The following is a 26,666-nucleotide window of genomic DNA, read 5'->3' as shown; positions in this document are numbered from 1 at the left end:
AGGGACCCCGTGAACAGGCTAGCTCCTTTTCTTCCAGGTAGCTTTCCTTTGGCCCCACCTCACCCTCACCGCCAGGACCCCGGCCTCTGCAGAGGTGGCACCATGGCAACAGGAGACAAGGATTCTGGGAAGGGTCAGCCAAGTGGTCCTACAGCCACCCCCCTCCACTGCTTTCCTTCCTTCTTGGGTCAGTGCCCGCAGGGAGGGGAGTAACCAGAGACGTTCTTCACACCCAGGTGTCAGCGACTCGCAGCTCTGAGGTCAGCTGTTGCACATGATTTGCCAGGCAGGCTCCATGACACCACCAAGGTCTAATTTCAGAAGCCAGCAACTAAATATACCAAAGCTGATGAATAATCATCTCTCTCAGGTGGGAGCATGCGGCCTCAAGGAGCAGAGGCTTCTGAAACAGATCTGGGTTCAGGTTCTGCCTCAGCCGCTCCCTGGCTGTGCGATCCCGGGCAGGTTGTGCTCTGTGCCCCATGTACAAGATGGCATTATAATAGCACCTTCCTGAGGGGGCGGTGGTGAAGAGGGAGTGGGAACGCATGGGAAGCCATTCTTTTTTTTTTTTTTTTTTTAATGTGTTTATTTATTTTTGAGAGGACGAGCACGAGCAGGGGAGGGGCAGAGAGAAGGGGAGACACAACCCCGAGCAGGCTTCGTGCCACCAGCGCAGAGCCCGATGCGGGGCTTGAACTCACGACCTGAGCCGAGATCAGGAGCCCGACCCTTAACCGACTGTACCACCCAGGCGCCCCTCGAAAGCCATTCTTTGCCAGTGTCCGGCGCAAGGGGAGTAAGTGACGGCGACCGTCCAGGGGAGGCCCTGCTAAGTGGGTGCTTCCAGTGCCTGGGCCTGGCTCAGGAAGCTAGTGAGTCACAGAGGCTGCCACCAGGGAAGTGGCATGTGAGGCTCTGTGTACAGGCATGTGATGCATTATCCAGAGAAAGAGGGAGCAAGACGGAGACCCTGTTCCAGGAGAAGGGGTGGCAGAATTCCAGCCCTCCTCCCATCTTCCTCTTGGAAGTTTATGGCAACAACGTTCCCTTTCAGCCACTTTGTAGGTGGGGAGACAGGTGTGTTTTGCACCCAGCCCTTTACTGCACCACTGCCTATTCCAGACCTCAGTTTCCTCCTAAGAGGCAGCCCCCCCCCCCACCTCCTCAGCCCCTGGGTGCTTCCTAACAGCGATGACTTTTCCGTCTCTGGCTGTGATTGAACTCTGGTCCAATTGGCCTCCCCCATCCCCAAGTTCTTCACTTTTCTCCCCCGACCTACTGGGTTCCAAATCATTTACAAGTTGTTCAGAGGCTCAGCATTATAATCAGATCCTACGGTGCAAGCCACTTACGTGGTTTCTAAAATTTTAGCCAAAAAAAGGAGTGAAACCCTTCAGTGATGGAGAAAAAAACAATAATGAAACTACTTAACAGGGGGGCAGGTATTGCATTTCTTGATTTATAAATGTACTCAGTGCTAAAGAAAATATGTTCCCAAACTTTATGCTTCCTGAATTGACTCTTGGAAAAAAGGAAAAGAAGGTTGTTCATCCTTTTCAGGGATTTCACATGCTTTCCCTCCCAGGGGTGTTTGCCTTTTGAAAGGGACACAGAAAGAGAATAAATGAGTGACTGTTTAATATGCAAGGTGTCGATGAGTGTTATGAAGAACACAGCAGGGAAAGGGATTGAAAATGGTAAAAGTGGGGGCAGGCATGCTGTTTTAAATGGAGTGGTCAGGGAAGGCTTCTCTCTCTCGAAAGAGCTGTAGGAGGTAAGGGAGAGCGAGTTCTGGAAATATGGGGAAGAGCAGTCTGGCAGCAGGAGCTGCAAAGTGCAAAGGCCCTGAGGCAGGAGTGGGCTTGGCCTGCTTTGAAGAACAGCAGAGAGAGCAGTGTGGCCACAACGTGGAGTGTAGTAGAACCTAAGGGAGCAGATGACAAGGTGGCATGGTAGCCTGTTGAAAAGGCATTGGCTTTGACTCCACATGAGATGGAAGTCATGGTAGGGAAGAGGAGAGGAAGCAGAGGAAGGATGGGACCTTAGTGTTGTAAAGGGATCCCTCTGGCTTCTTGCAGAGAACAGGCTGAACCGGGCAAGGGAAGGAGAGCAGACCTATCAGGAGGCTGCTATGGTAATTGGGGCAGGAGGTGGTGATGGCTAAACTAGAGTGGTATCTTAGGGGTCAGAGTTAGGATCAGTTTTTTGTTTTCAAATTCATTTTGAGAGAGAGTGTGAGTGGGAGAGAGGCAGAGAGAGGGAGGGAGAGAGAGAGAGAGAGAGAGAGAGAGAGAGAGAGAGAGAATCCCAAGCAGGCTCCGAGACAGGGCTAGAACTCATGGACCAACAGTGCAGAGACTGACACGGGGCTTGAACTCATGAAACCATGAGATCATGACCTGAGCCGAAACCAAGAGTCAGATGCTTAATGGACTGAGCCACCCAGCCGCCCCTTCGAGTTGGGAATCAGTTTTGAAGGTCAAGCTGAGAGGGCTTGCTGATGGATTGGGTGTGGGGTGTGGGAGAAGGAGAGAAGTCAGGGAGGACTGTTTCTCGCTGACAGCAAGGGACAGAGTGTTTTCACTAATGGGGGTGAGGATGAGGAATGGCTCTTCCACTTTGGAGTCCTTGTGGGGGGGGGGGGAGTAAGTGCTGTCCTCCTGAGGTCACTGGATGTGGAGAGAGGCGTAAAGTGAATCAGGCCCTTACATCTCTGCTCCCTGATTTTTTTTTTTATTTTTTTTTCAACGTTTATTTATTTTTTGGGACAGAGAGAGACAGAGCATGAACGGGGGAGGGGCAGAAAGAGAGGGAGACACAGAATCGGAAACAGGCTCCAGGCTCTGAGCCATCAGCCCAGAGCCCGATGCAGGGCTCGAACTCACGGACCGCGAGATCGTGACCTGGCTGAAGTCGGACACTTAACCGACTGCGCCACCCAGGCGCCCCTCTGCTCCCTGCTTTTTAAACCTCAGAGCTAATCTTCCTGCCCCCTCTGAGCTGGGGTGAAGGCCAGCCTGGAGGGGCCGTGAGACATTTGAAGCAGTCAGGTCAGACTGCTGTCTGGCCGTGGTAGGCTCTCCAGAAACACTGTCCTTCCCTCCCCTGCTTTCCCATCCTGGGGTCTAAGGCCCCACCTGCTCTTAAGCCACAGGATTGATTTTGCTTTCAGGGTTGTTATTGTTATTATTACCCACTTAAACAACTTCATAGGGGAAAAAAAAGGAACCCAATGACCATCAAACATTAACCATTCATTCTAAATTCCCTGCCCATACCTGTCAATACATTTTTACATAGCGGTAAACAGTCGTCTGTTCTGCTTTGTCGGCCGACTTTATCTCCTACACACGTCTCCTGGTATTGACTGAGACCTCGGACCTGTCACTTTAATAGCTACAGGGCACCCCCTGCATCGATACTCTGGAGCCTGGTGACCATCTCTCTGTGGCGGAGTGTTTGGGCAGGTGCCAATTTCCCCTTCTTCTAAATAGCTCTGCCGTGAATATCCTTATGTGAATTACTTTTTCCTTTTAAATTATGTCCTTGGGGCCTGTTCCCCAAAGTGAGATTGCCTAATAGGTCATAGGATAGGAACAGTTTTATGGTTCTCATTTTGCACCGCCGGGTCGTGCGACAAAGAGTTTGAGCCAGCTTTGCACACAGCCCAGCCACAAAGGATTTGATCCTCCTAATTTATTTTCACTGGCTTAATAGGTGCATTATGGCTTGTTTCTTAACTTCCAATTCTCACTTCCTGAAGCCACGTTGGGGTCTTTGAGCACCCAATAAGACCTGATCTGTGCAGAACTTCATAGTTTACATGGAGCTTGCTGATATGTCACCTCAGTTAATAAGGCGCTGTGAGGGTAATATTATTGGCTTCTGTTTCGTATGGCAGAATGGGAGTTTAGTCAAGTTAAGTGCCGTAGCAAAACGTCCAAACAGTTCTTGCGGGTTTGTTATATAGGATTCCCACCCACCTGTCCCCATCCCATTCCTTCTGTGGGCCCAGGATCCGCAGGTACCCATTTCAGCCCAAATTCAGTGCCCTAACCCTGTCTTCTCCCATCGGCTCCCACAGCCAGCGTGGGCCAGGCCCCAACCAGTGCCCTGCGCTGCCAGGTTGGGTCTCAGCTCCGTGGGGCTTAGAGGAGGCCTCTGCATTTGGGGGTCAGGTGTGGCTTTGGGGGTCCTTCAGCAAAGCCATAACTCTTTCCATTGCCTGGCCTAGGACTGGCCCAAGCTCTGTGTTCTGGGTTGGGGGCCTAGACCTGGCAGCGTGTCTCTGGTCCCACCCAGGATGTGCCCCAGGCCCAGTGTTGTACCTAACACAGGTGCACTGGAGCCTCGGTGCACCTAGGGACAGGGCCACTCAGGGGGCTGTTGGGCTCTACATTGGAAGCTGTAACTCTCAGACCAGGGGCTTCTCATGGCAGACACACTTGAGTTGTGAGTTTGGTTTTATTTTGCTCCCTTCTAGCTATAATTCTTGAGTGTCTACTAGGCAGCATGCACTGTGCTTGGCGGATGGCATTCTTACCATATTTCACACTCACAATAGAGAGCGCGCTTATGCCCATTTTATAGTCAGGAGACTGAGGCTCTAGACTAGAGGGTTAACGATTTGTCCCAGGCCACACAGCAATTACTGCAATGGCCTGGATAAGAACCCCATGCCCCGGGCTATGTCTACTCCAGTAGGTTTGGATCCTTCCATGGGTTTGGGTCAATAGGTGTGGGGGCCTGGTCATATCTAGTGTCTGGTCTCCTGCCAAGGTGGGGAGCCAAGTGAGCGACAGTGATGGGGTCCCCAGGACTGGCAGAGCTTGGCAGGGCTGGGTAGCTGGGACTCAAGCAGGAGAATTAACACGAGTGACCCCGTGTCCCTGGGCCACACATCCCTGGGCCCGGCAGCTGAGGTCCTGGGTTCTAGAAGCCATTCTCTGCCCTGATGGGTGGCAGACGCTCTCTCCCACCGTCGTCCTGTATGTTCTCTTGGGGAGATCTTTCCTTCCCATGATTACCTCCGTTAGCCCACCTCGCTGTTCTTATCTCTTGAGATCAGGGCTCTTGGCATTCTCCCTAAAGTAGACCTCTTCATCCAGTTTTACATTTTCTTTTCGCAGGCCTTTTGAGCAGGTTCCCGAAGAGTCTCGGGCTATATTATCAAATGGAAAAGGGACTAGCATTTGTTAGTACCTACTAGATACTAGTCATTGTGTTATGGACCCAATGTACGTTTTCTCATTTAATTCTTGCAACCCAGAAGTTATCTCCCCTAGTGCCTGAGATGTATTTTCTCCATTTGCAGATCGAAGAAATTGAGGCTTCTGTTTCTTATAGTAATTAGATGAGAGATGGAGTCCTGCCTTCGGCTCCTCATACCACACCATCCGGGCAGCCCCCCAGGCTTACATTTACAGCCTCAGATCAAGCAGAGCCAGATTTAGGGCATGTGCCTTTCTCCTCTCTTCCCTGAGCATCCTGCCTTCACTGCTTAGAGTTGCCCTAGGTCCCCTCACTGTTGAGAGTTTTGATCCTGGTCTCCTGTGACCCAGGGAGAACATCCCTTATAGCTACCCTCAGGGACCTCAGAATCCCAGTTTAGGGGGCTTTCCCCATGGCCTGTCCCGACATCCCAGAGTTCCCTAAGTGGTGTGCCTATCACACTTCTGTTGATGCACAATGAAGAGTCCAGGAGGATAACCTGGCCCTCTCAACAACTATGTGCCTTCTCATGAGGCCAGGATATAGGTGCAAGGGTGCTGAACGTTCTCTGGGCCCGGGGCACAGGTCGACTGGCCACCACTTCCAGCAGAGGAAGTGTGTCAAGGGCACCAGGCTGTGCCAATGGCACGAGACCCCACCCCCAGTATTGGCCCCTGAAGATGGAAACAGGCCCTGCAAGTAGTGTCAAGCACTGCCTCTGACCACGGAAGCAGACTTTTCATGCTCAGCCGTGGTGATAGGGCAGCAGCCTGTGTGCTGATCCTTCCTGCGATGGCTGCTCTCGTATTCAGTGACAGCACCTTGTACTTGGAGGTCAGAGACAGATACGCTCGGGTCGGGCAGAGATTTTTGTGGTCAGAGAGGAGGTCGGCTGCATACGGGTTTGGTTCTGATGAGCAAAAAAAGAGCTTGCGGTGGGGAGCAGACTCTAATGTGGTCTGCCGCAGAGCGAAGACAGAAGAAGTTCCTCACTGAGGATGGCTCTGCCTGGTTCGGCTCTGATTCTGTCCGGTGCCAGGGCAGGACATTTCACACAATAGGTGCTCAGGAAATACGGCAGAACAAATCAATGAATCGATGGCAAATAAACAGGCAATGTGTGTGTCTTTGAAGCGCTGGGAGGCAAGGAACGAGAGGGAGGGTGGCGAGGGAATCAGCTTGCACTGAGGTCTAATGGCCCGAGAGAATGACCAGAGTGTGACGGTGCTTCCCCTCAAGGTGACCAGCATTAAGGTGAGGCCAGAGGAGATGGGGCGGGATGGGAGAGACTGTTTCAGACTGGTTTTCCCAGCATAGAACTGGAGCCTCCCTTAGACTTGGAGTGCTCCTGAGGTCACCTGGTTCATTCTGGATGGGGAACAGAGGACAGGTATTAGCCTGCTCCACAGACAGCCAGGGCTAAGGGGAGGGCAGGGCAAAGCCCTGCTGTGGAGAGCACAGAAGGGCTAATTTTCCCAAGAGGTCCATGTTTGATGGCCCATGGTCTGCTGAAGAGGTACAGAGCATTGTCCCGGGCAGAAGGATGCCCAGGCCGAGCTGGCCAGGTGCCCTGCCCCGAGAGCCTCCTCCAAGACCCTGGCCACCATTCTTTGAGCGGCTAATTAAAAGAGAAAAACCTGTTAATATTTCAGCACTGTTAACTCTGCTAAATTATTAAGTGTCCATTTGCATTACATGTATAAAAGGATCAATAAACATGTGCATACCAGGAGCTGGGAGGGCGAGGGAAGGATAGCTTCCAAGGATGCTGCCTGGGACTGGCCCAGGTAGCGACTTGGAGACTGTGCCCTGCACCCTGAGCCCTAAGTCCTCAGCACTGTGTCAGGCACTTAGGACCTGGAAATGCATGGGGCTTGGCATAAGAGTCAGAGAACCAGACTCTAAATCAGCAGGGCATCCTTGAACAACGTACTTAACCTTGCTGAGCCTCTGTACGCGTCCCTAGTTCTCCCTGGCACCAAGCTCAGCACCTCGTATCCATAAAGATGCGTTGACGGTCTGATAGAAGGAAGGACCAGAGCGCAGATCCTGATTCCGTATTGCCTGGCCCAGAGCACTCAGTGGTGCTGTGGGAGGCTGTTAGGATGATGGCATTCACCCTGTCCGCTGGTAACTGGGCGGAGAGAACCAACGCCAGGCTGGGAAGTCTGCAGCCTGCTTCCTTTCTCTCGTCCCCAACTCCTCTGCAAGTGTCCCAGGCCTCCTGCAGACACACACTTTCCCTGAAAGAGTCAGGGGCAGAAAGCACGACAGCAGCCCATACCTGACTATGATTAATGTTTTGTTTTTTTTTTTTTAATGACTAACCTTTCTAAATGTGGGGTAGGAAACCTGAAGGAAAGCTGATGGAGCTTTAAATTAAGGTTTTCCAGGGGCACGTGGCTGGCTCAGTCAGAAGAGTGTGTAGCTCCAGATCTTGGGGTCACGAGTTCGAGCCCCACATTGGGTGCTAGAGATTGCTTAAAAAAAATAATTTATTAAGGTTTTCCTATTCATTGTGCTATCTGCCTGCTTTATATGGCTCTACGTCTTACCGTCTTCATCCTTGTGCATTTGATAGCACCCTCTGTACCCTGGCTAGTGCCGGGGAAGAAATTCTCTGATGAGGGATGAGGTCCTTGATGAAATTTCCCTTCCAGGTTCCGGTGAGAATTCTCTTCCAGAGCCCAGTGGGCAAGTTGGAATTCGTCTTAACATGAGTCCTTGAGAGTTTGTGGCTTCCCCCCTGGGCCTGCTGGGTGCTGGCTGTCCCTACCCGCCCCTCACCTGGAATTTGGGGTCTGTGTTTTTTTTTTTGTTTTTTTGTTTTTTTGTTTTTTTTTTTTAGCGGAAAGGAGTATGCAGATAGGCCAGAAGCACTCTACCAGGGACTCACTATTTCTGCCTCAGCTGAACTCCTGACGATGTTGCCCGGTGGGGAACATCTCTCATGCTGGCTTGGCTGTTCTCGGACACAGGCTGGGGAAGGCCATGTTATTTGTCTCCATGGCCATGAGTTTTATGCTGACCTTTGGATCAACATTTCTCCACTAGTTTCACACAACGCTTCTAGCTGTCACGACACGAAGAGATCCTCTGTGAAGAAAGCACTTACACGGTCAAATTTAGTTGGAAGGCACCGGCTTACGCCAAGTTACATAGGTGTGTTTACTGCAGGACTTTTCAGAGCCTTTAATAATACACACTTGGGTGCCGACACACTCTGGGAAGGAGAGAAGACACAGCATCAGCACACTTACTCCGCAGAGGACTATCGATCAACACCTTACGGCACACAGCTTGGGAGACACCATTTTCCTTTTCCACGGGGGTTTGTGGCTAGAGCTCAGGAGAGTGAAATAGGAAAAGTCTCATAGACAAGAGGCAGGGAAACATACTTGTTTCCAAAATCCCGCCCTATTTTCTACCCATGTGGTGTCAAGCAGAGGGGATCAAATCCAGCCTCCCGAATTTCCAAGAAGCTTGTTACAAATACAAACTCTGAGGCCCGTCCCTGAAGAGTCAGGGCTGGTGGTTCTGTGCTGCGACAGGCTCCCTGGTGACACAAGGCGGGGGTAGGGGAGTCCGTGGAGGACTGGGACAGTGAATGGAGTGCCAAGCTAGCAGGTAAAAGGCCTGGGTTCAAGTCCCAGCTCCGCTCCTGTCCCGTGTCAGTGAGTGACGCGGACGGGGCATTTTCTTCTCTGGGCCTCGGTTTTCTTCTCTGCCGAAAGAGGCTAAATAGGACTTGCTCTTTCTGCCTCTCTGAACGAGGTGAGGAGCTTGGAAATAGACACAGTGGACCGCAGGAATGTATCACTCCTCACCATCTGTGGCCGATAAGGCAGGGTCCTCTTGTGCAGAGGGCTTGCAGGCCCCCAGGGAGGTGGATTCTTGAAAGGAGTGCAGGATCATTTCTAGAATAATGATGCCAACATGTGTGGATGGTTTACTGTGTGCCAGACACTGTTTTAAACACTTTGTGTGCGTTACTGATGTATTCCTCACAACAACCCCGTTTGACAAATGAGAAAATCGAGGCTTAAGTAACTTGCTAAAGTCACAAAGTAACTTGCCGAGAGCTAGACATGCTGGATGCTAAGAGGGATGCTCAGAGGGGTCCCATCCCTCCCCTTGCTCCCAGCTCCTCTGAAGCCATGCACAGCCCACAACATGAATTTTAACATATTCGTGAAACATCCCTGTCGGCTTTATGTCTGTTTTCAGTGTCTCCGTGCTGGGATATAGAGGGAGCCACAGAGGGTGGTCTCCTGTCCCCATCTCTTGTCCCCATTTAATCATCTCAGGAACTGTCATTTATTTATTTATTTTTTATTAAAACAATTTTTTGACGTTTATTCATTTTTGAGAGACAGAGAGAGACAGAGCATGAGCGGGGAAGGGACAGAGAGAGGGAGACACAGAATCTGACACAGGCTCCAGGCTCTGAGCTGTCAGCACAGAGCCTGACGCGGGGCTCGAACTCACAAACTGTGAGATCCTGACCTGAGCCGACGTGGGACGCTCAACCGACTGAACCACCCAGGACCCCCTATTATTATTATTTTTAAGAGGGAGGGAGTGGGGAAGGGGCAGAGAGGGAAGGGAGAGAGAATCTTAGGTAGGCTGCATGCCCAGCATTAGCCCAATGTGGGGTTCGATCCCACGACTGTGACATCATGACCTGAACCAAAATCCAGAGTCAGGAACTCAACCAACTGAGCCATCCAGGCGCCCCAGGAACTGTCATTTATTGGGAGAGCACGTCTTCTTTGGCCAGATGTTTTACAGGTCTTGTATTAAACCCTCACACCGGCCCTGGAAGAAGGCATTTTTGTTCCCATTTTATGAATGAAGAGGCTGAGGCTCAGAGAGGTTAAGTAATTTGCTTAATGTCACTCAGCTAGTGGATGGCAGAGCCAGGAATTAGTCCCAGATTGTCTGCTTTTCTCATTTCTCTAAACCATGTCTCTCCTCTGCTGTCACTGTTCCGTGACGCATCCCCTGCTCTAGAGTAGTCTTAGCACTTACAACACTCTGAAACCACCCTGTTCATTTCTGTTCCCTTATGTGCTATCTGTCTCCCCAACAATGCTCTTTTCATTGTTTGCTTTTCATGACAGTCTCTCCAGCACCCAGCACGGCAGCCCCCGCTCGGAGCATTTGTTGTTTGACAGATTGAATGCAGGGATTATGATGTCATGGTGCCTCTTGACACAGGCCCTGGCCTAGTTGCCTTTGGAACCGAAGATGCTACTGCTGGTGGTGCCTTCCTGGGGTGTGTGGAGTGGGAGGTTAAGTGGGACAGAGTCCCATTAGGGGCCCGTGGGTTGGTGGGGACTCTGTTGGCTCAGGGTCCAGATCACAGTTGTAGCCACTCCAGAGGTGACCAGAGTCAGAGAGGCCGATTCATGTTAACAAAGCTCAGTGGGAGGTGATGGGGAGATTGAAATGTCAAGGCCAAGGGGGCCTGGGCATCACTTGCTCCAGAGGGAAAATCTGCACTGTGAAGAAGTCAGCCGTGGGAGGCAGCTCATCAAGGAGTCAGAGTGAAGGGAGTGGGTAGGGTAATGGTTAGTGTCAACAGAAGGAACTGGGTGATCTCAGTGGGCAGTTTTTTAAAACTGAAGTATAACTGAGGTACAGTAAAACCTTAAGCAAATAACCTGACACATTTTTACATCTCTATCCACTCCTATAACCACCACCCAGATTAAGATGTAGACATTTCCATCCCACCAGATGGGATCTCATCTTCTCCCCAGAAACGTCTTTTGTGCCTGTCCCGGTTAATAATCCCTATCCCTACCCAAGGGCAACTACTGTTTAGATCTCTGTTGCTTTAAGATGGGTTTTTTCCAGTTTTGAATTGCAGATACATGAAACCACATACTCTTTACTCTTTCGTCTCTGAGTTCCTCCACTCAAATTGTGCATGTGAGATTCAACAATGACGTTGTGTCTATCAGTGGTTTTTTTTTTTTTTTTAGTGTAATATTGCATTGTATGATTATACCAGAATTGACTTATCCATGCTAGTCTTGATGGACACATGGGCTGTTTCTTGTGTTTAGCTATAATGAAGAAAGCTGCTATGAATATTCTTGGACCTATTGTTTGACTGTTATTTTTAAAAAAATTTTTTAATATTTATTTATTGTTGACAGAGCATGAGCAGGGGAGGGACAGAGAGAGAGGGAGACACAGAACCCAAAGCAGGCTCCAGACTCCAAGCTATCAGCACAGAGCCTGACGTGGGGCTCGAACCCACAAACTGCAAGGTCATGACCCGAGCCGAAGTTGGATGCTCAACTGACTGAGCCACCCAGGCGCCCCTATTGTTTGGTTGTTATAAGCACTCGTTTCTACTGGGTACAACCCAGGAGTGGGATTGCTGTGTCATGGGGTGTACCCTTGAACAGCTTGAGTAAGTACTGCCAAATTCTCTTCCAAAGTGGTTCCATCATTTTAGAGTTTGATGTTCTTAAGAGTCAATGTCATCAAAGGGAGTTGGGTAATCTTCATGATGTCATCATCCATGATGCCCCATCTCCAGTGAGGAAACTTGTCAGGTGGCCAGAGGCCTTCTGTCTGCTGGCCAGGCCCCGTTTTTTCCTGGCCTGTGCTGTCCAGACCCTGAGAAAGTGTGGCTCTCCAGCTCCTTTTCAATATTCCTTATCAGTCACCAAACCTTCTGTTGTGACAACACTGCCTGGCACAACAGTGTCCAGGATTCCAGCTTATCTTCCACTGGAGCCTGTTAAATCAATGTCTTCCTTGTTGAGAGGCACCCCAGGCTTCTTATAGACATCCACGTGACCTTCTGGTCTTATCAGCAACTGGCATGCGCGTCCTGCATTGGTGGGTCATTTCCTGACGAGATTGCTGGGGACCTTGGCCACAGATGGCTCTCTCTTCCATGGTGTGGTGATGTGCCTGCATTTGCATTGCAGGGAGGTGTGTGGGTGACAGTTTCAGACCCATTCCCCAGACTCTAGGGTGCGTCTTCTATATGGACTATGCGCTGATTATAAAATTCATAGAAAGTGTGAGTTGAAAGGGATCTCAGAGGTCATCTAAACCCACTCCCGTGCTATATAGGTGGGGAAACTGAGGCCCAGGAGGTCTGACTTGCCCAAGGTTGCGTAGCTTATCCCCTGACGACTAGCCTAGGTTCATTTTTCTGTGGCAGCCCGGTGGTCCAGAAGGTTGTCTGGACACTCAGACTCTGGGTTCTTGGCAGTTGCCACTGTTTGCAGGAGCCGCTGCTGTTTGCAGAGACTCTCCTGGTTAAACATGGCCCTGGGTTGCTCCCTGTTGCTGCCCCACAAGCTTCTTGACCTACAGCTGGGCTGCCTCTGTGGACCCACCTCTGTAATTAGTTCCTGACTGCCCCGGTGGATTTGGTTGGAGAGGTTCTGTTGAGGTCTACTTGCGGCAGCTCTAGAACACATTAGGGGTCTCCTAAGCACTTGTCATTTTGCCTGTGTTACTGTCACACCCACCCCTGTGAGTTCTCAGGCCTGGCAGCATTCTCTCTGTTTCAGAGATGAGAAAATAAAGGTCCAAAGACCACTAAGGATTTACTCCAGGTAATACGTATTAGACGGGACTCTGCCCGGTCAACCTGCACAAAGTCCCTTGTTCTCTGAGGCCTGGTTAGAAGGCTATCTCTTCTGTGATTCTTTCTCTAGCAGACAGTGCTCTCTCTCTCTCCTCTGACCTTCTGGGCCCTCTCCACCTCTCTTACAATGCTTAGACACATTGCCATGGGATGTTCTTGTAAATTCATTCACCCAACATTCACTGGGAACATCAAGGTGAAACTCATGGTTGGGTAGGCAGAAAGACAAGAATCCTGAATCTGGCAGACACACAGATTGATGCTTTGTTGTTGTACTGGGACAGTCATGGATACAGAAGGAGGGAGGGTGCAGGTCAATCATGGGATGATTCCTGGAGGAAGTTACACATCTTATGCACAGGCTTTATCGCATCTTTGTACACCTCTTTAGGGCAAGGACTCTGTTTTCACCCCCTTGTGCCCCGGATTAGCCTTCCTACCTCCATTTTCTCTACCCTCAGCTGAGAGCAGACAGGTAGGAACTCAGGGGGTCTTGCTCTCCTTTTCCAAGCCCAAACATTGCTGGGCTAGGGGCTAGACACTTAGGGAGGGACTGTGTACTTTCCCAATCCAGTCATTTTCCCTTTGGGTGTCCCAGCCACATCCTAGCCCTGGTCCCCCAGCCCTGGTCATGTGAGAAAGGCCAGGAAGGAGCCAGTCTTTTGGAGGCTTCCAGGCCCCTGGAGAGAGCTTCTGTCCCTAGAAGAAGAGGTTGGCCTGCTCAAGGAGCAATGGGGGAACAGTAACAGGCCTTTGGGTGAGGGCAGTGAGCAGTCTGTGGGGCTGGGAAATATGTTAGTTAAGCTCTCTAAAAGTAAAGGCTGGATGGTTGATGGGGTATAGTTCAGGCAAGTGATTTGCTGGGAAAGTGCTCTCAGGAGAAACTGGATGGGGAAGCAGACAGACAGAAATGTGGTTCAGTTGTTTTAGCCTCAACCTATTCCCAGGGGGGCTCTGGAGTGCAAATGGCACCATAGTCATCCCACCAGGAGACGGGGATCTGTCAGCCATTGGACTATGTGCATATGCACTAGGGGAAGGGGAGAGCTCCCAGGCATTTCTGGCTCAGGCAGCTCCCACTGGTGAAGGACAGTTCCCAGGGGAAGGTGAGCTGTATGTGCCTAGCAGCTGGGGGATGGATGTACCCGGCAGGTATGGGGACCTGGGGGAGCGCCAGCAGTCTCTGCTACAGAGGCTGCTAAGACAGCGATGCTCACGGAGAGATGACCCATCTGTATGGATTACTGAGCCCTTCATACTCATCAGCTCACTGAAAACACAGAACTCTTGCAAGGAGGATGGGATGAGGAGGAACTGCCCCTTTCCTGAGTCCTTGACCTTTCTGGGCCTAGCCTGGGACCCTGGGAGTATTCTTTCCAGAGCTCCATAGGTCAGGCCTCTAAGGAATGGCCTGGGGAGCTCTGGGCTGACATCTCCCCCCTAACACACTCAGAGGAGGGAGCCTTAGACCCCCGCTGGCCTTGGTGCCTCTTACCTAAACCTGCCCCCTCTCCCGCCAGCTCCCGCCCAGGCTCAAATCGTCCACGCGGGCCAGGCATGTGTGGTGAAGGAGGACAACATCAGTGAGCGTGTCTACACCATCCGGGAGGGGGACACCCTCGTGCTGCAGTGCCTTGTCACCGGGCACCCTCGGCCCCAGGTAAGCCCCACCCTGGCCTCGCATGTGCCTCCCCTGCCCTTACCTCCTCACTCCGCACCCCACTCTGGGCCCAGAGCTAGAGAAGAGGCAGCAGGAGCTGGGGGTAAGAAGTGGATGTTGGCCAGTAAACCCAACACAGAAGGCTGGGGCTAGGAAATAGCTGGAAAATGAACGCGGTAGGGAAGGGCTGGAGTCTGTGAGCTTATTCACCTGAAAACATCGACGACTGAGGGAATAATTCAATGTCAGTTGTTGAATTCTACTTCATTCCCATTGTATCTGTTGTGCAGACGCTTCCTCACACGCACCTTCAACCTCCGTTTGAGGGAAGACCACGTGCCAACACTGTGCTAGGTACTTCTTCCAGTGTTTTCTTGTTGGAGCCTCACGACCATGCTGTGAGGAAGACATTAGGGCATCCACTTCACAGCTGAGGAAATCAAGGCTCAGGGAGGTTGAGTAAACTCCCAAGATCACACAGCTCCTGTGAGGGTGGAAGCAGAATTCGAATCCAGAACCAGGGTCCGCTGTAGCTTTAGCGCACCTCCTCCCAGTGTGTCCATCTTTGGGTTGGGGGCTTCAGGAGTTACCAACAACATATAATACATTCTCTCCTTCAGGAGGCTTCAGGTAGGCAAGCCCCACATTCTTGATTGTAAAAGCCTGAAAGCAATTAGAAAGCAGCAAAAGATGAGTAAATTTACCAGAAGCCAGGTAAATTTTGTCACAGACCACGTATACGGTTCCGTCAGAAGCGTTGGCCAGTTCTCACCGAAGCTGGTGGCAAGAGGCAGGAGCCGGGCTGGAGGAATGATGGAATTTGCTGGTGAGCTGCCGTGGCATTTAAGAGCAGCAGAAAATTTTTCATTGGATCCTAGGGAGGACAGTGAAATGCAAAATAGTTTTTTGGGATAATCTTGGGAAGAGGGATGGCTTTGATGGGTTTGGCCTTGAGACCAGCAGATGGACAAGGAGACCCCTAAAGACTCAACCTAAAACCATTATCACTGCTCGCTTCTTCTCAAAGTTTTGTTTAGAAGTGACAACAATGCTGCCAGCCTCCAGGTTGGTGTTTGTATCAGGTGTGACATCGGGATGGTCCTCCCTAATGCCAGGGAGGCAGCTGGGCCATCTCTCCCTAAGGCTGCACTGGCCATCTGCGTGTGTCCCCTTGTGCATCGCATTTTGAGTCGTTTGTGTCTGTGGCTGTGCGTGCACACACTCTTTTTCCTACTTCCATCCATGATTTCATTGTTCCTCCTGCTACCTAGGCTCAAATCCTTGGGCTAATATTTGACTCTGCCTTCTCATTCCCCACATCTAGCCAGCCTCTGAGGCCTCTGTTTTTATGTCTCCCGCATGGGTCTTCTGCTTCTATTCCTCATTACCTCTGGAGGCCAGACCTTCAGTCCTATCCCTTGGACCACTGCAATAGACTAACTGGATCCCCATGCTTCTGCTTCTGTACCCCATTCCCAGAATCATCATCTTCAAACCTGCTCTGTCCTATCACTCCCCAGCTCAGACACCTTCGATGGTTTACCTATTACCTACCAGACCCATTTCAGGCTGCTAGGGGTGGAAGTGAAGACCTCCCATAGGCTGGCCCCACCTGCCTTTCTGCCTGTCTGACCTCCACTGCCATCCTCCTCACACCCTGTGCTCCAGTCACACTTGCCCAAGTACACTCTGTTCATTCCTGCGTTAGCCACTTCTGCTCCCTTCTACTGAAATGCCGTCTACCTCCTTGTTTGCTCAGTTCATTACAACAAATATTTATGGAGCACCTGCTATGTGCCCAGCACTGTGAGGGGTCCTAAAGATACAGTTACAGTTATGTTGTCATGGAGCATCCAATCTAATAGGGGAACAGGGAAGCAGCATCTCATGGCCCACTTTGAGGTCAGGATGGGGGGCTGAGTGGGCATGGAATTCCCCACTCCAAACAAGTAGCAGCAGAGAGGGAATCTTGAGGGCCAAAATGAAGGATCTATAGCAATGGCAGTGAGCAGAAGGTGAAGAACTCCTTGGAGGGGCTTGGACTGTGTACTCACCTCAGGGCTGGTAGTATTAACACACACATGGGGGATATGAGTTGAGGCCACAGGTCCATCTATGCTTGGAGGTTAGACCTAGACTCTCTACCTAAAGCAGGAAGCTGGACAAGGGCATCACCTGTGAATGGGGACCAGAAGAGCTCTGTCCCACATCCTAGAGTCACAGCAGGGATCAGATTCTGCTTCAGGGCATGGGTATAAACAGAGTCACCTACAAAGGAGCACAACCCTTAGGCTGTCTGTGTCTTGCACTATCCAAGTGGTGAGGAAACCCTAAGCTGAGAAATTAGTATAAAAACTAGTTGGAACCTGTGAACCTATGTGTCTTGGGCATTGGGAACCATAAAAGCTATACCACAGACAGGCCTGTGAGGGCCTAAGTGGGACTTCTGTGGAAGAAAACTCCCATGAAATGCAAGCCTGTGGAGTAAAGTTTCCAAACACATTTGAAAATACACTGCCAGGAGAGCCAATCCATAGACCCCCCCCAAAAAAAAAATTGAGCAATCCACATCTGAGGAAACAGAGATAATAGAACAATCTGAAAGGATCTTTAAAATAAATATGATTAAAGTGTTTCAAGAGATAATGAAAGGAATATAATCCACAAGACAAGAGATTATACAACCCAATCAGTTAGATATGGGGGAAAAAAACAAATAGAAATCCTAGAGCTAAAAATAACACAGTCTTTTTAAAAACTTGGCCTCTGTGCATAGAGATAGCTAAAGAGAAAATTAGCGAATTGGATGATAGATCCAGGGAAATCAACTACAGTGTGGTCTGGAGGAGACAAAGAGATGAAAATGTGGAAAGGAAGCTGGGAGGCATGGAGAATAGAATGACAAGCTCCAACATAAATGTAGGCATTCTGGAAGGACAGACTAGAAAAAACTGAGAGAAGACAACATTCGAGGAGGTAAAGACTGAGAATTGTGCTGACCTGAAGAAAGGTACAAACCCTCAGGTGGATAAAACAAAGCAAATCCAAAGCAGTTTCTAAACACATCCCATCTAGATAAACACAGTAAAACTGCAAAATGTCAAATGTAAAAGAAAAGATATTCTCATGGCCTTGGTTTTTCTCCAAAGCACCCTCTGACCTAAGTATGAATTGCCTGAAATTGCCTATAGCCTTCTGCAGGTTTTGTCCCCTCTAGGTCCCTGAGGGAAAAGTGGAGGGTGGTGGGGGGATGACAGTAGCAACAATGAGGCCTGCAGTGAAGCTTCTCTGAATGAGAAGGTTGCCCTTCACCCACTTCTCCTGAGCCTTGCTGTTTTTGTGGCCTATGGCCTGACCTATTCACCAGCGACAGGCACCTTGCCCTGTCTCAGTAATAAGCAATTCTCCCCAACTTTAAGATGGAAACTTCCCTACCCCATCCCCCAGTCCTCAAGACTCAATCATCTGGAACCGATCAATTTTTCTTAAACGTCTGGTACCCTGAGGAGTAGCTCCAGTTTCTTGTGTGATCCTCAATAGTTTCCCACAATTTAGGGCTATGTTGATAATAATAGGAATTTGTTGAATGACTAATATGGGCCAGGGGCTACCTCACAATGACTCTGCAAAGTGAGTATTATGCTATATGATAGTTACAGTTATCTATTGCTGCATAACAAATGCTCTAAAATTCAGGGACTTAAAACAATAGACACTTAGTGTCTCATAGTTCCTGTGGGACCAGAATCCAGGAGCAGCTTAGCTGGCCAGTTCTGGCTCAGGGTACCTCAGGAGGCTGCAGTCATTTGAGAACTGACTGGGGCTGGAGGACCCACTTGCAAGCTAACTCCTGTGGCTCTTGACCTGAGGTTGCCATTATTTCCCTGTGGACCCCTGCACAGGGCTGCTCGTGACAGCCAGATGGCTTTCCCCAAGATGGAAGTCACAGTCTTTTATAACCTGGTCTTGGAAGTGACATAGCATCATGCCTGCTGTGTTATATTGGTCACACAGACCAGCCCTGGTACAAAGTGGGAGGGCACCACAGAAAAGGACTAGAGGCAGGGATCACTGGGGCCATCTTGGAGGCTGGCTACCTCAGAGACCTCTTTCACAGATGAAAAATCTGAAGCTGAGAGAGGAATAGCCTACCCAAAGCTACTAAAAATTTTACCAAATTCTTAGTCTTACAGGCACTAAGGCACTAAGGCACATGTAATCCTCCCAGTAACCTTAGGAGAGCATAATGTTCTCTATTTTACCAATGAAGAAAGGAAGGCAGGAAAGGTTGGGTAATTTGCCCAAACCCATGCTCTTAACCACTGCACTACACAGCCTATTTAAAGCCTCCTCCATCCGACCCCAGATTTCCCAGGCTCTTCCCTGAGGTGTCCTACCCCATCTGTGTATCCCTGGGAGTCTGTCTGGGTTAGTTTCCCAGGCCCGGGTGCGTCCCCCGCACCCTCACTGCCAAGTCTGACTGTGTCCCACCCTGCCGGTCCAGGTGCGCTGGACCAAGACTGCGGGCAGCGCATCCGACAAGTTCCAGGAGACGTCAGTGTTCAACGAGACGCTGCGCATCGAGCGCATCGCACGCACACAGGGCGGCCGCTACTACTGCAAGGCTGAGAACGGCGTGGGCGTGCCCGCCATCAAGTCTATTCGTGTGGATGTGCAGTGTGAGTTGGCGCCGTGGGTGCCCCCGCGTGCTCAGCCTGGGAAGAAGGAGGCGGGTGGAAAGGAGGCTGAAGAAGCAATAGCTCCATGGAAGAAGACAGTAGAGACCTTCTTATCTCTCCCGGACTAGAGGGGCATATCTGCTGTTCCTCGTATCATCCTATACGATTCACACATATCCGTCTGTAATCTGTATGAACCTTGCAACGACCCTCTAAAGTGGTCAGGGAGGGGCCTCTGGGTGGCTCAGTCGGCTAAGCCTCCAACTCTTGGTTTGGGCTCAGGTCATGATCTCACTGTTGGTGAGTTCAAGCCTTGTGTGGCTGTCAGCGCAGAGCCCGCTTGGGATTCTCTCTGTCGCTCCCTGTACCCTTCCCTCCCTCTCTTGCCCTCAAAATAAATAAACTTAAAAAAAAAAAAAGTGGTCAGGGAGGGCAGGACAGTTTGGATTATACTCTTTTTCACAGATGATATGAGGTACCAAGGGTTTGTGTTTGTGACTTGTTCACCTGCAAAGGTGCTCTTGACTCTGGTCCAGTGCCCTTCCCACAGGACCTCATATCTCTGCTTTTGTCCCAAGGGTACCTCTGAATCTTCCCTACCCCCACCACCTACATAACCAAGCACCCCTCAGTCCTTGCCGCTGGTTGAATGAGAAGCCCCTAGTCCCTACCTACCTTCCATGGAGATACCCCATTAACCCCAAGAGGCTATTTTACTGCTTGCCACCTGCCTCTGTGCTCACCCAGGCTGATCCTAGGTACCCAGAAACCGTAGAGCCAACCCAAGGGGCCTCTCTGGCACCATCTTAATTTCTGCAATGATTCTACCCATTAACTATGCCTCACACCCCCGGTGAGACCCCCAAGTGGTGACCACTGGAACCTTAGACCCTTCTGTCTCCCATCAGCCACCCAAGGGCCTGCCAAACCCTGGGGCTGAGGATCATTTTTTGAGTTATTGGCGCTGGAAGGGGCTGGCAGGCATGGCTTAGGTGTCATCAATGCCTTACCTCCACCCATGGTCTTTGTTATGACTTCTGTCCAAGGGGGCTGTGCAAGGAAAGAGTGACGGGATGTTGGAGCGCCTCTTATGGGATGTGAGACTGTGGGTTGTTGATTCCTGGGGTTCACAACACTGGCTGTACATTAGAATGTCTAGGGGCTCTTGTTTCGGTTTAATGTTTATTTATTTTGAGAGAAGTGTGTGTGTGTGAACAGGGGAGGGTAGAGAGAGAGGGAGAGAGAGAGAATCCCAGGCAGGCCCTGTGCCATCAGTACAGAGCCTGACATGGGGCTTGATCCCAGGAACTGCAAAGATCATGACCTGAGCCCAAATCAAGAGTTGGGCACTTTACTGATTGAGCCACCCAGGCCCCTCCTAGGGGATCTTATAAGGAAAATACTGATGCCTGGGGGCAATCACTTCCAGAGATTCTGATGTAATTGGGGGTGGGGCCGGCATTGGGATTGTTTTCATTTCTTTTTTTTTTTTAAAGTTTATTTATTTTTGAGAGAGAGAGAAAGCGAGCACAAGTTGGGGGAAGGGTCAGAGAGAGCAAGGGTTGGGGGTGGGGGGCGAGACACAGAATCTGAATCAGGCTCTAGGCTCTGAGCTGTCAGCACAGAGCCTGACGTGGGGCTCGAACCCACAGACTGTGAGATCATGACCTGAGCCAACATTGGATGCTTAACCAACGGAGCCACACAGGCGCCCTGGGTTTTTTTCTTCAACTTTTTTTTTTTTTTTTTTTTTTTTTTATTGAGGATTAACTTGCATCCAGTAGAGTTAACTAATATTTTTTTAAATGTTTACTTTTTAGAGCGAGAGACAGAGTGTGAGTGGGGGAGGGGCAGAGAGAGAGGGAGACACAGAATCCAAAGCAGGCTTCAAGCTGTCAGCACAGAGCCCGATGAGGGACTTGAACCCACAAATCTCGAGATCATAACCTGAGCCGAAGTTGGACGCTTAACGAACTGAGCCACCCAGGCGCCCCTAGAGTACACTAATCTTAAATGTACAGTTCAATGAATTCTTATGTGTATGCCTATGTAAACACCATCCAGTTCAAGAGCATTTCCAGGACCCCCGACAGTTCCCTCATGCTCCCTCCCAGTTCAGTAATCTCCTTAGAGGCAATCATTCTTGTGACTTCTGACACCATCAGTGAGCTCTGCCAGGCTTTGGCATTAAAAAAGAAAATCTCCATGTGATTCTGTCATGCAAACAGAGGTGAGAACCACCAATCGAGTCCAGTTTACCAGTGAGGAAAGAGGCCCAGAGAGAGAAGGGACTTAGGCAGGCCACACTGCAAATTAACAGGTAACCTTGGATTTGGACAGTGCCCTGATTTCCAGTGTGCCCTGCTTCCTCCGTCCCATGATGGGAGGGTGAAGGTAGACACCCCCATGCAGTTCCTGTGAGGGACAGCTAGGAAGCCATGAAGTCCATTCCCCTGCCTCTAACAGGTTGGTCAAGCAAGCAGGGCTGGGATGGCATCTGGCTCTCCGGAGGCATCCCTTGACGGTGGCTTAGCTTTCCTGGGGGGCTGCCAGGAGCCCAAGCCCCCCACTGTGGGGGTCACCCAGCCCTGACCTCGCTGGGGCTGTGTCCTTGCAGACCTGGATGAGCCTGTGCTGACGGTGCACCAGACGGTGAGCGACGTTCGAGGCAACTTCTACCAGGAGAAGACGGTGTTCCTGCGCTGTACTGTCAACTCCAACCCGCCTGCCCGCTTCATCTGGAAGCGGGGCTCCGACACGCTGTCCCACAGCCAGGACAATGGGGTCGACATCTATGAACCCCTCTACACCCAGGTCAGGATGGACGGCAGCTGGCCTGTCTCCTCGCGGCTCTCCCCACACTCTTCCTTGTGCACCCAGCAAGGGAGGGGAACGTGGGGACTGAGGCCTCATGATCTGGTGTTCCAGGGGCTGCCCTGACTCTAATGATTCTGTTCTGACCTCAGAAGCGTGCGTTCTGATTGGGCTTCAGAAAACTTGGGCCAGATGAGATCAGGACAGAAAGGTCAGGGAGCAGTGGTGAGGACAGCAGAGTCCCCAAGGCAGCGTGTCTTCCTGGAACATCGCTTGTTAGAAAAGGCACCCCCGAGGGGCGAATGTGTCATCCCTGCATGCACATGGGGGGGGGGGAGGGGCTCCTGGGCAGGCACAGCAGGAGTTGCGGGGCAGAGAGATGACTGCGCTTCCCATGGGTCCCCTCCAGTCCCAGGAGATGGTGATGAATCTGTCCTGCCAGGGGAGTCTTTCAGAGGTGGCTATCCCTGGTGGCTGTCAAAGCTCCCCATGTGGACGTGGCCTGTGGGCCAACCCCATGTCTGTATAGGTTGTAAGACAGGGCAGGATTCCTTCCTTATGCTCCCTTTCCCAGAGTGGGAAAGCCGAGGCGTGGTCCTGGCTGTGTGTACCAGGACATCGCATCCAGAGACACTCAAGCTACGGAGAGCGCAGTATCCATCCCAGGCTCAGGCTCCCTGGGGATAAACGGTGTGGAGGTTGGAAAGATAGGAATGAAAATAGGAATTTGCTTCGGCCGCTGGTGCTGGGTGAATGTGTGCGGGATCCCCGGAGACCCAAGCAGGCCCCTCAGCCCAGTGGTGTGCTCCTGCCCTAGGGGGAGACCAAGGTCCTGAAGCTGAAGAACCTGCGGCCCCAGGACTACGCCAGCTACACCTGCCAGGTGTCTGTACGCAACGTGTGCGGCATCCCGGACAAGGCCATCACCTTCCGGCTCACCAACACCACGGGTACAGGACTGCCCTGCCCATGCCCTTTGCCCACCTGGCTCACTCCCCTGCCAGGAGAAAGTGCCCCACCCCACACAGGACTCCAGGCACGTCGCCATTAGTGCGTCCCCTCCTCCCCCACGCCTGCTCCCTGACTTCTCCCCTCTCTTCTCCCTCTGGGCCTTCTCCAACCCCATGGTTTCCCTGGACCCCACCCCTCCCCCAGCCCTGCCTCATGGTCCCCTAAGACCCCACCTCCTTGTCCTCTTAGCACCACCAGCCCTGAAGCTGTCTGTGAATGAAACTCTGGTGGTAAACCCTGGGGAGAATGTGACGGTACAGTGCCTGCTGACAGGCGGTGATCCCTTACCCCAGCTGCAGTGGTCCCACGGGCCGGGCCCGCTGCCCCTGGGTGCCCTGGCTCAGAGCGGCACCCTCAGCATCCCTTCAGTGCAGGCCCGGGACTCTGGCTACTACAACTGCACAGCCACCAACAACGTGGGCAATCCTGCCAAGAAGACCGTCAACCTGCTGGTGCGATGTACGTGGGTCCAGAGGGGTGGGAGGGAACTCGGGAGGCAGGCAGCATCCCTGTCCTCCAGGAACTGCCAGTGACCTAGGAAAGGGGCCTGTCTGCTTCCTTTTCGGGGATGAGATATGCCGAGGAGGCATGTTCCAGGCACTGTGATTTCCCCGCGACTCAGGTGTCTGCCCGCGGGCAGCAGGACCACGATTTGTAGAACGTTTTATTTATAATCTCCTCTCCCAAATATCATCTCGACAATGGAAGAAGGGAGAAGGGCTGGCGTTGATTACCTACATTTTTTTTTAGATTGGGAAACTGAGGCTGTGAAAAGCTAAATGTGGACATTCCGGTCTGCAAGAGAAATTTCCTCTCTTCCCGTACAATGGTTTCTACCTTTTTATTTTTTTAATTATTTTTTTAAATGTTTATTTATTATTGAGAGACAGTGAGAGATAGAGCATGAACATAGGAGGGGCAGAGACAGGAGGAAACACAGAATCCAAAGTAAGCTCCAGGCTCCGAGCCGTCAGCACAGAGCCCGACGCGGGGCACGAACCCACAAACCGCGAGACCATGACCTGAGCCGAAGTCGGATGCTCAACCGACTGAGCCACCCAGGCACTCCTGGCTTCTACCTTTTTAATGGAGTTAAAGTGAAAGTAACATACATTTGCACATACCTCATATGCAAATCTTTATTAGCAAAGCATGTCAGTGAGCCTGAAGGTAATTAGTAAATGTAAAAATGATACAAAACTTGGGGGCGCAAATGAAGTACAAACACTTCCCTTATGAAACTTCAGCCTCATTAGCTGCTCCGTATGATCTTGATTTTGCTCATGTGCTTTACAGAGAGAACTTTAAATTCTTCTGACTTAGGAGTGACCTTAGGTTGGTTGTTTGTTGTTTATTTGAAAATTTTAAAGATCTAGGCTTGATTCCAGCTCTTTAGCACTTGAAAATAAAGTACAGCTTCTGTCAACTTCAGTGGAGAATCTTCTGATGAAATGGACTTTCCTTTTGCTCTTCCCTCACCAACCAGTCTCTCTCTGACTCTTCTCACAAAAAGAAGCTAGCTCTCAGTGACTTTTTACTTAACCAGAGCGAGAGACACAGTAGCCAGATTGTTGCTGATGACTATTTCTTCCTCTGATGGTTCTTCTTCTGTCAGATTATTTTTCTCCACCTAATTACACTCGGGGCCTTTAAAACCTGGGTTCGTGAGATTGCAATTTACATCAAATACTTACGGTTACCTCTTAGGGTGACATACAGCCTGCTTTGCCCCGGGCCAGTCCTGGTTCATGGCCATTGTACCACGGTCCTATTGAATCTGCACCCAAATATTAAGAATGCTGTCTACCTCTTGGCTACGTCAGAACAATATTCAGGTTTTTCTTTTTCTTTTTTTTTAACATTTAGACTTTTCAAAAAAGGCTAGACCTTTCATTTTTCTAAACCCTGTGTTTTTATGTAACGTCATGTAAAATTATCGTATTAGGCTTTCATTATAAAAATTACACAAACTTATTGCAAAGACTCGAACGGGACAAAAGGATAAAATGTGCAAATTAAAATTTCCCCTCAGTTCCACTCTTTAGATAGAAGTACTAGTACCTTCTGGCACATCTTTCCAAAATTTGTATTTTGCATATTCAAGGTTTAGAAAAGAACAAAAATAAAGCAGCACAGCCGTTAAGAGCGTAGGCTGAGTCTGAATTCAAGGTTGGCTGCTTCTTCGGGCAAGTTCCTTAAACTGTCTGAGCCTCAGTTCTGTCCTTTGTAAAGTGGGGACAGGAAAGTGCCTCCCTCAAAGACCGTGGGATGGGTTAAATGAGTCAACCCATGCAAAGGGCTTAGAACAGTGCCTCTCACATAGTGGATGTTCAGTTCACAGTGGCTAGAACAATTACTAAACCTACGTTTCTACAGCCAGCTTTTTTGAACTTCTCAAAATGCATCTGAACAAGCAGAGCAATTTCCAAGTGAAGTGATGGTTTCTCTTGGGGGTGGGATGGGGTTGTAGCCCCCAGCCTGCAGGGAGGGCTGGTTCAAGGAGAGAAGCTGGGTCTGGATGGGGCTGGGACATAGAGCCTTGGCTTTGGGCCAGCCCCAGCCACCCTTCCCTCCCCATCCGCCTGTAGCCATGAAGAATGCTACGTTCCAGATCACCCCAGATGTGATCAAAGAGAGTGAGAACATACAGCTGGGCCAAGACCTGAAGCTGTCATGCCATGTGGATGCGGTGCCCCAGGAGAAGGTGACTTACCAGTGGTTCAAGAATGGCAAGCCGGCACGCATGTCCAAGAGGCTGCTGGTGACCCGAAACGACCCTGAGTTGCCTGCCGTCACCAGCAGCCTAGAGCTCATTGACCTGCACTTCAGTGACTATGGCACCTACCTCTGCGTGGCCTCCTTCCCAGGGGCACCAGTGCCTGACCTGAGCGTCGAGGTCAACATCTCCTCTGAGACAGGTGGGCGGCTGAAGCAGCATGGGGTGTGTGTGTGAGGGAGCTGGAGAGGCCCACAGAGGGGAGGTGGGGACAGTAGCTTGAAAAAAGGAGGCCACAGTGAGGGGAACACCATTTGTTCACGTTGCACACATTTATTAAGCACCTATCATATGCCAGGCATTGTGCTAGGCTCGGGGGTAGAGTGGTGGGCAGATAAGCTCTGCTTACATTGAACTAAGTGGGAAGGCAAACGTTGTTCAGATAGTCTCACAGATAAATATATGACTGCAAACAGTGATACGTGAGAGTCAGGAAAGAGTTTCCTCAGAATGTTTGATCTGAGATCTGAGGGAGGGGCAGGTTTTACTAGGCAAAGGAGAACAAGGGAGGGTGGAAGAGAAAGGCAGGCCAAAGAATCAGCATGTGCAAAGGCACTGGGGCAGGTAAGCGCATGGGCCATTTGGAGCACCCAAGGAGAGTGCGACTGGGAGAATGGAGTGAGATGTGAGAGAGTGGAGGGGCCAGCAGGGGCAAGATCATGCAGGGATTTGGGTCCTTATTCCGATAATAATAAATAAGAATAATGAAATAATGACTAACATTTATTGAGTGTTTACTATGTGTTCTGATGATTTCATATTGATGTCATTTACCTTCATGGTTTACCTTATGGGATAGTTTATCATCAGTTTTGAGAGATGAAGAAACGGGCTCAGAGAGTTTAAGAGACTTACCTAAGGTAACAAACAATAGGTGGTGTAGCTGGG

General features: G+C 50.6%; 1 protein-coding gene across 2 annotated transcripts in view; it reads left to right on the top strand.

Moving 5' to 3' along the window:
• The window catches only part of MDGA1 (MAM domain containing glycosylphosphatidylinositol anchor 1), a 61,334-nt gene that overhangs the window by 16,679 nt on the left and 17,989 nt on the right, over window positions 1-26,666 (top strand). For both annotated transcript variants that reach the window (XM_043591293.1, XM_043591292.1), the window contains exons 2-7: window positions 14,359-14,498; window positions 19,003-19,177; window positions 21,795-21,991; window positions 22,809-22,941; window positions 23,192-23,461; window positions 25,591-25,920. In XM_043591293.1, the coding sequence (XP_043447228.1) occupies window positions 14,359-14,498; window positions 19,003-19,177; window positions 21,795-21,991; window positions 22,809-22,941; window positions 23,192-23,461; window positions 25,591-25,920 (1,245 nt within the window). The remainder of the gene's footprint in view (window positions 1-14,358; window positions 14,499-19,002; window positions 19,178-21,794; window positions 21,992-22,808; window positions 22,942-23,191; window positions 23,462-25,590; window positions 25,921-26,666) is intronic.

Source organism: Prionailurus bengalensis, chromosome B2 (genome assembly GCF_016509475.1).
Source record: "Prionailurus bengalensis isolate Pbe53 chromosome B2, Fcat_Pben_1.1_paternal_pri, whole genome shotgun sequence".
In the NCBI taxonomy this organism is placed as follows: Eukaryota; Metazoa; Chordata; class Mammalia; order Carnivora; family Felidae; genus Prionailurus; species Prionailurus bengalensis.
This window is presented reverse-complemented; position numbering and strand designations above follow the sequence as displayed.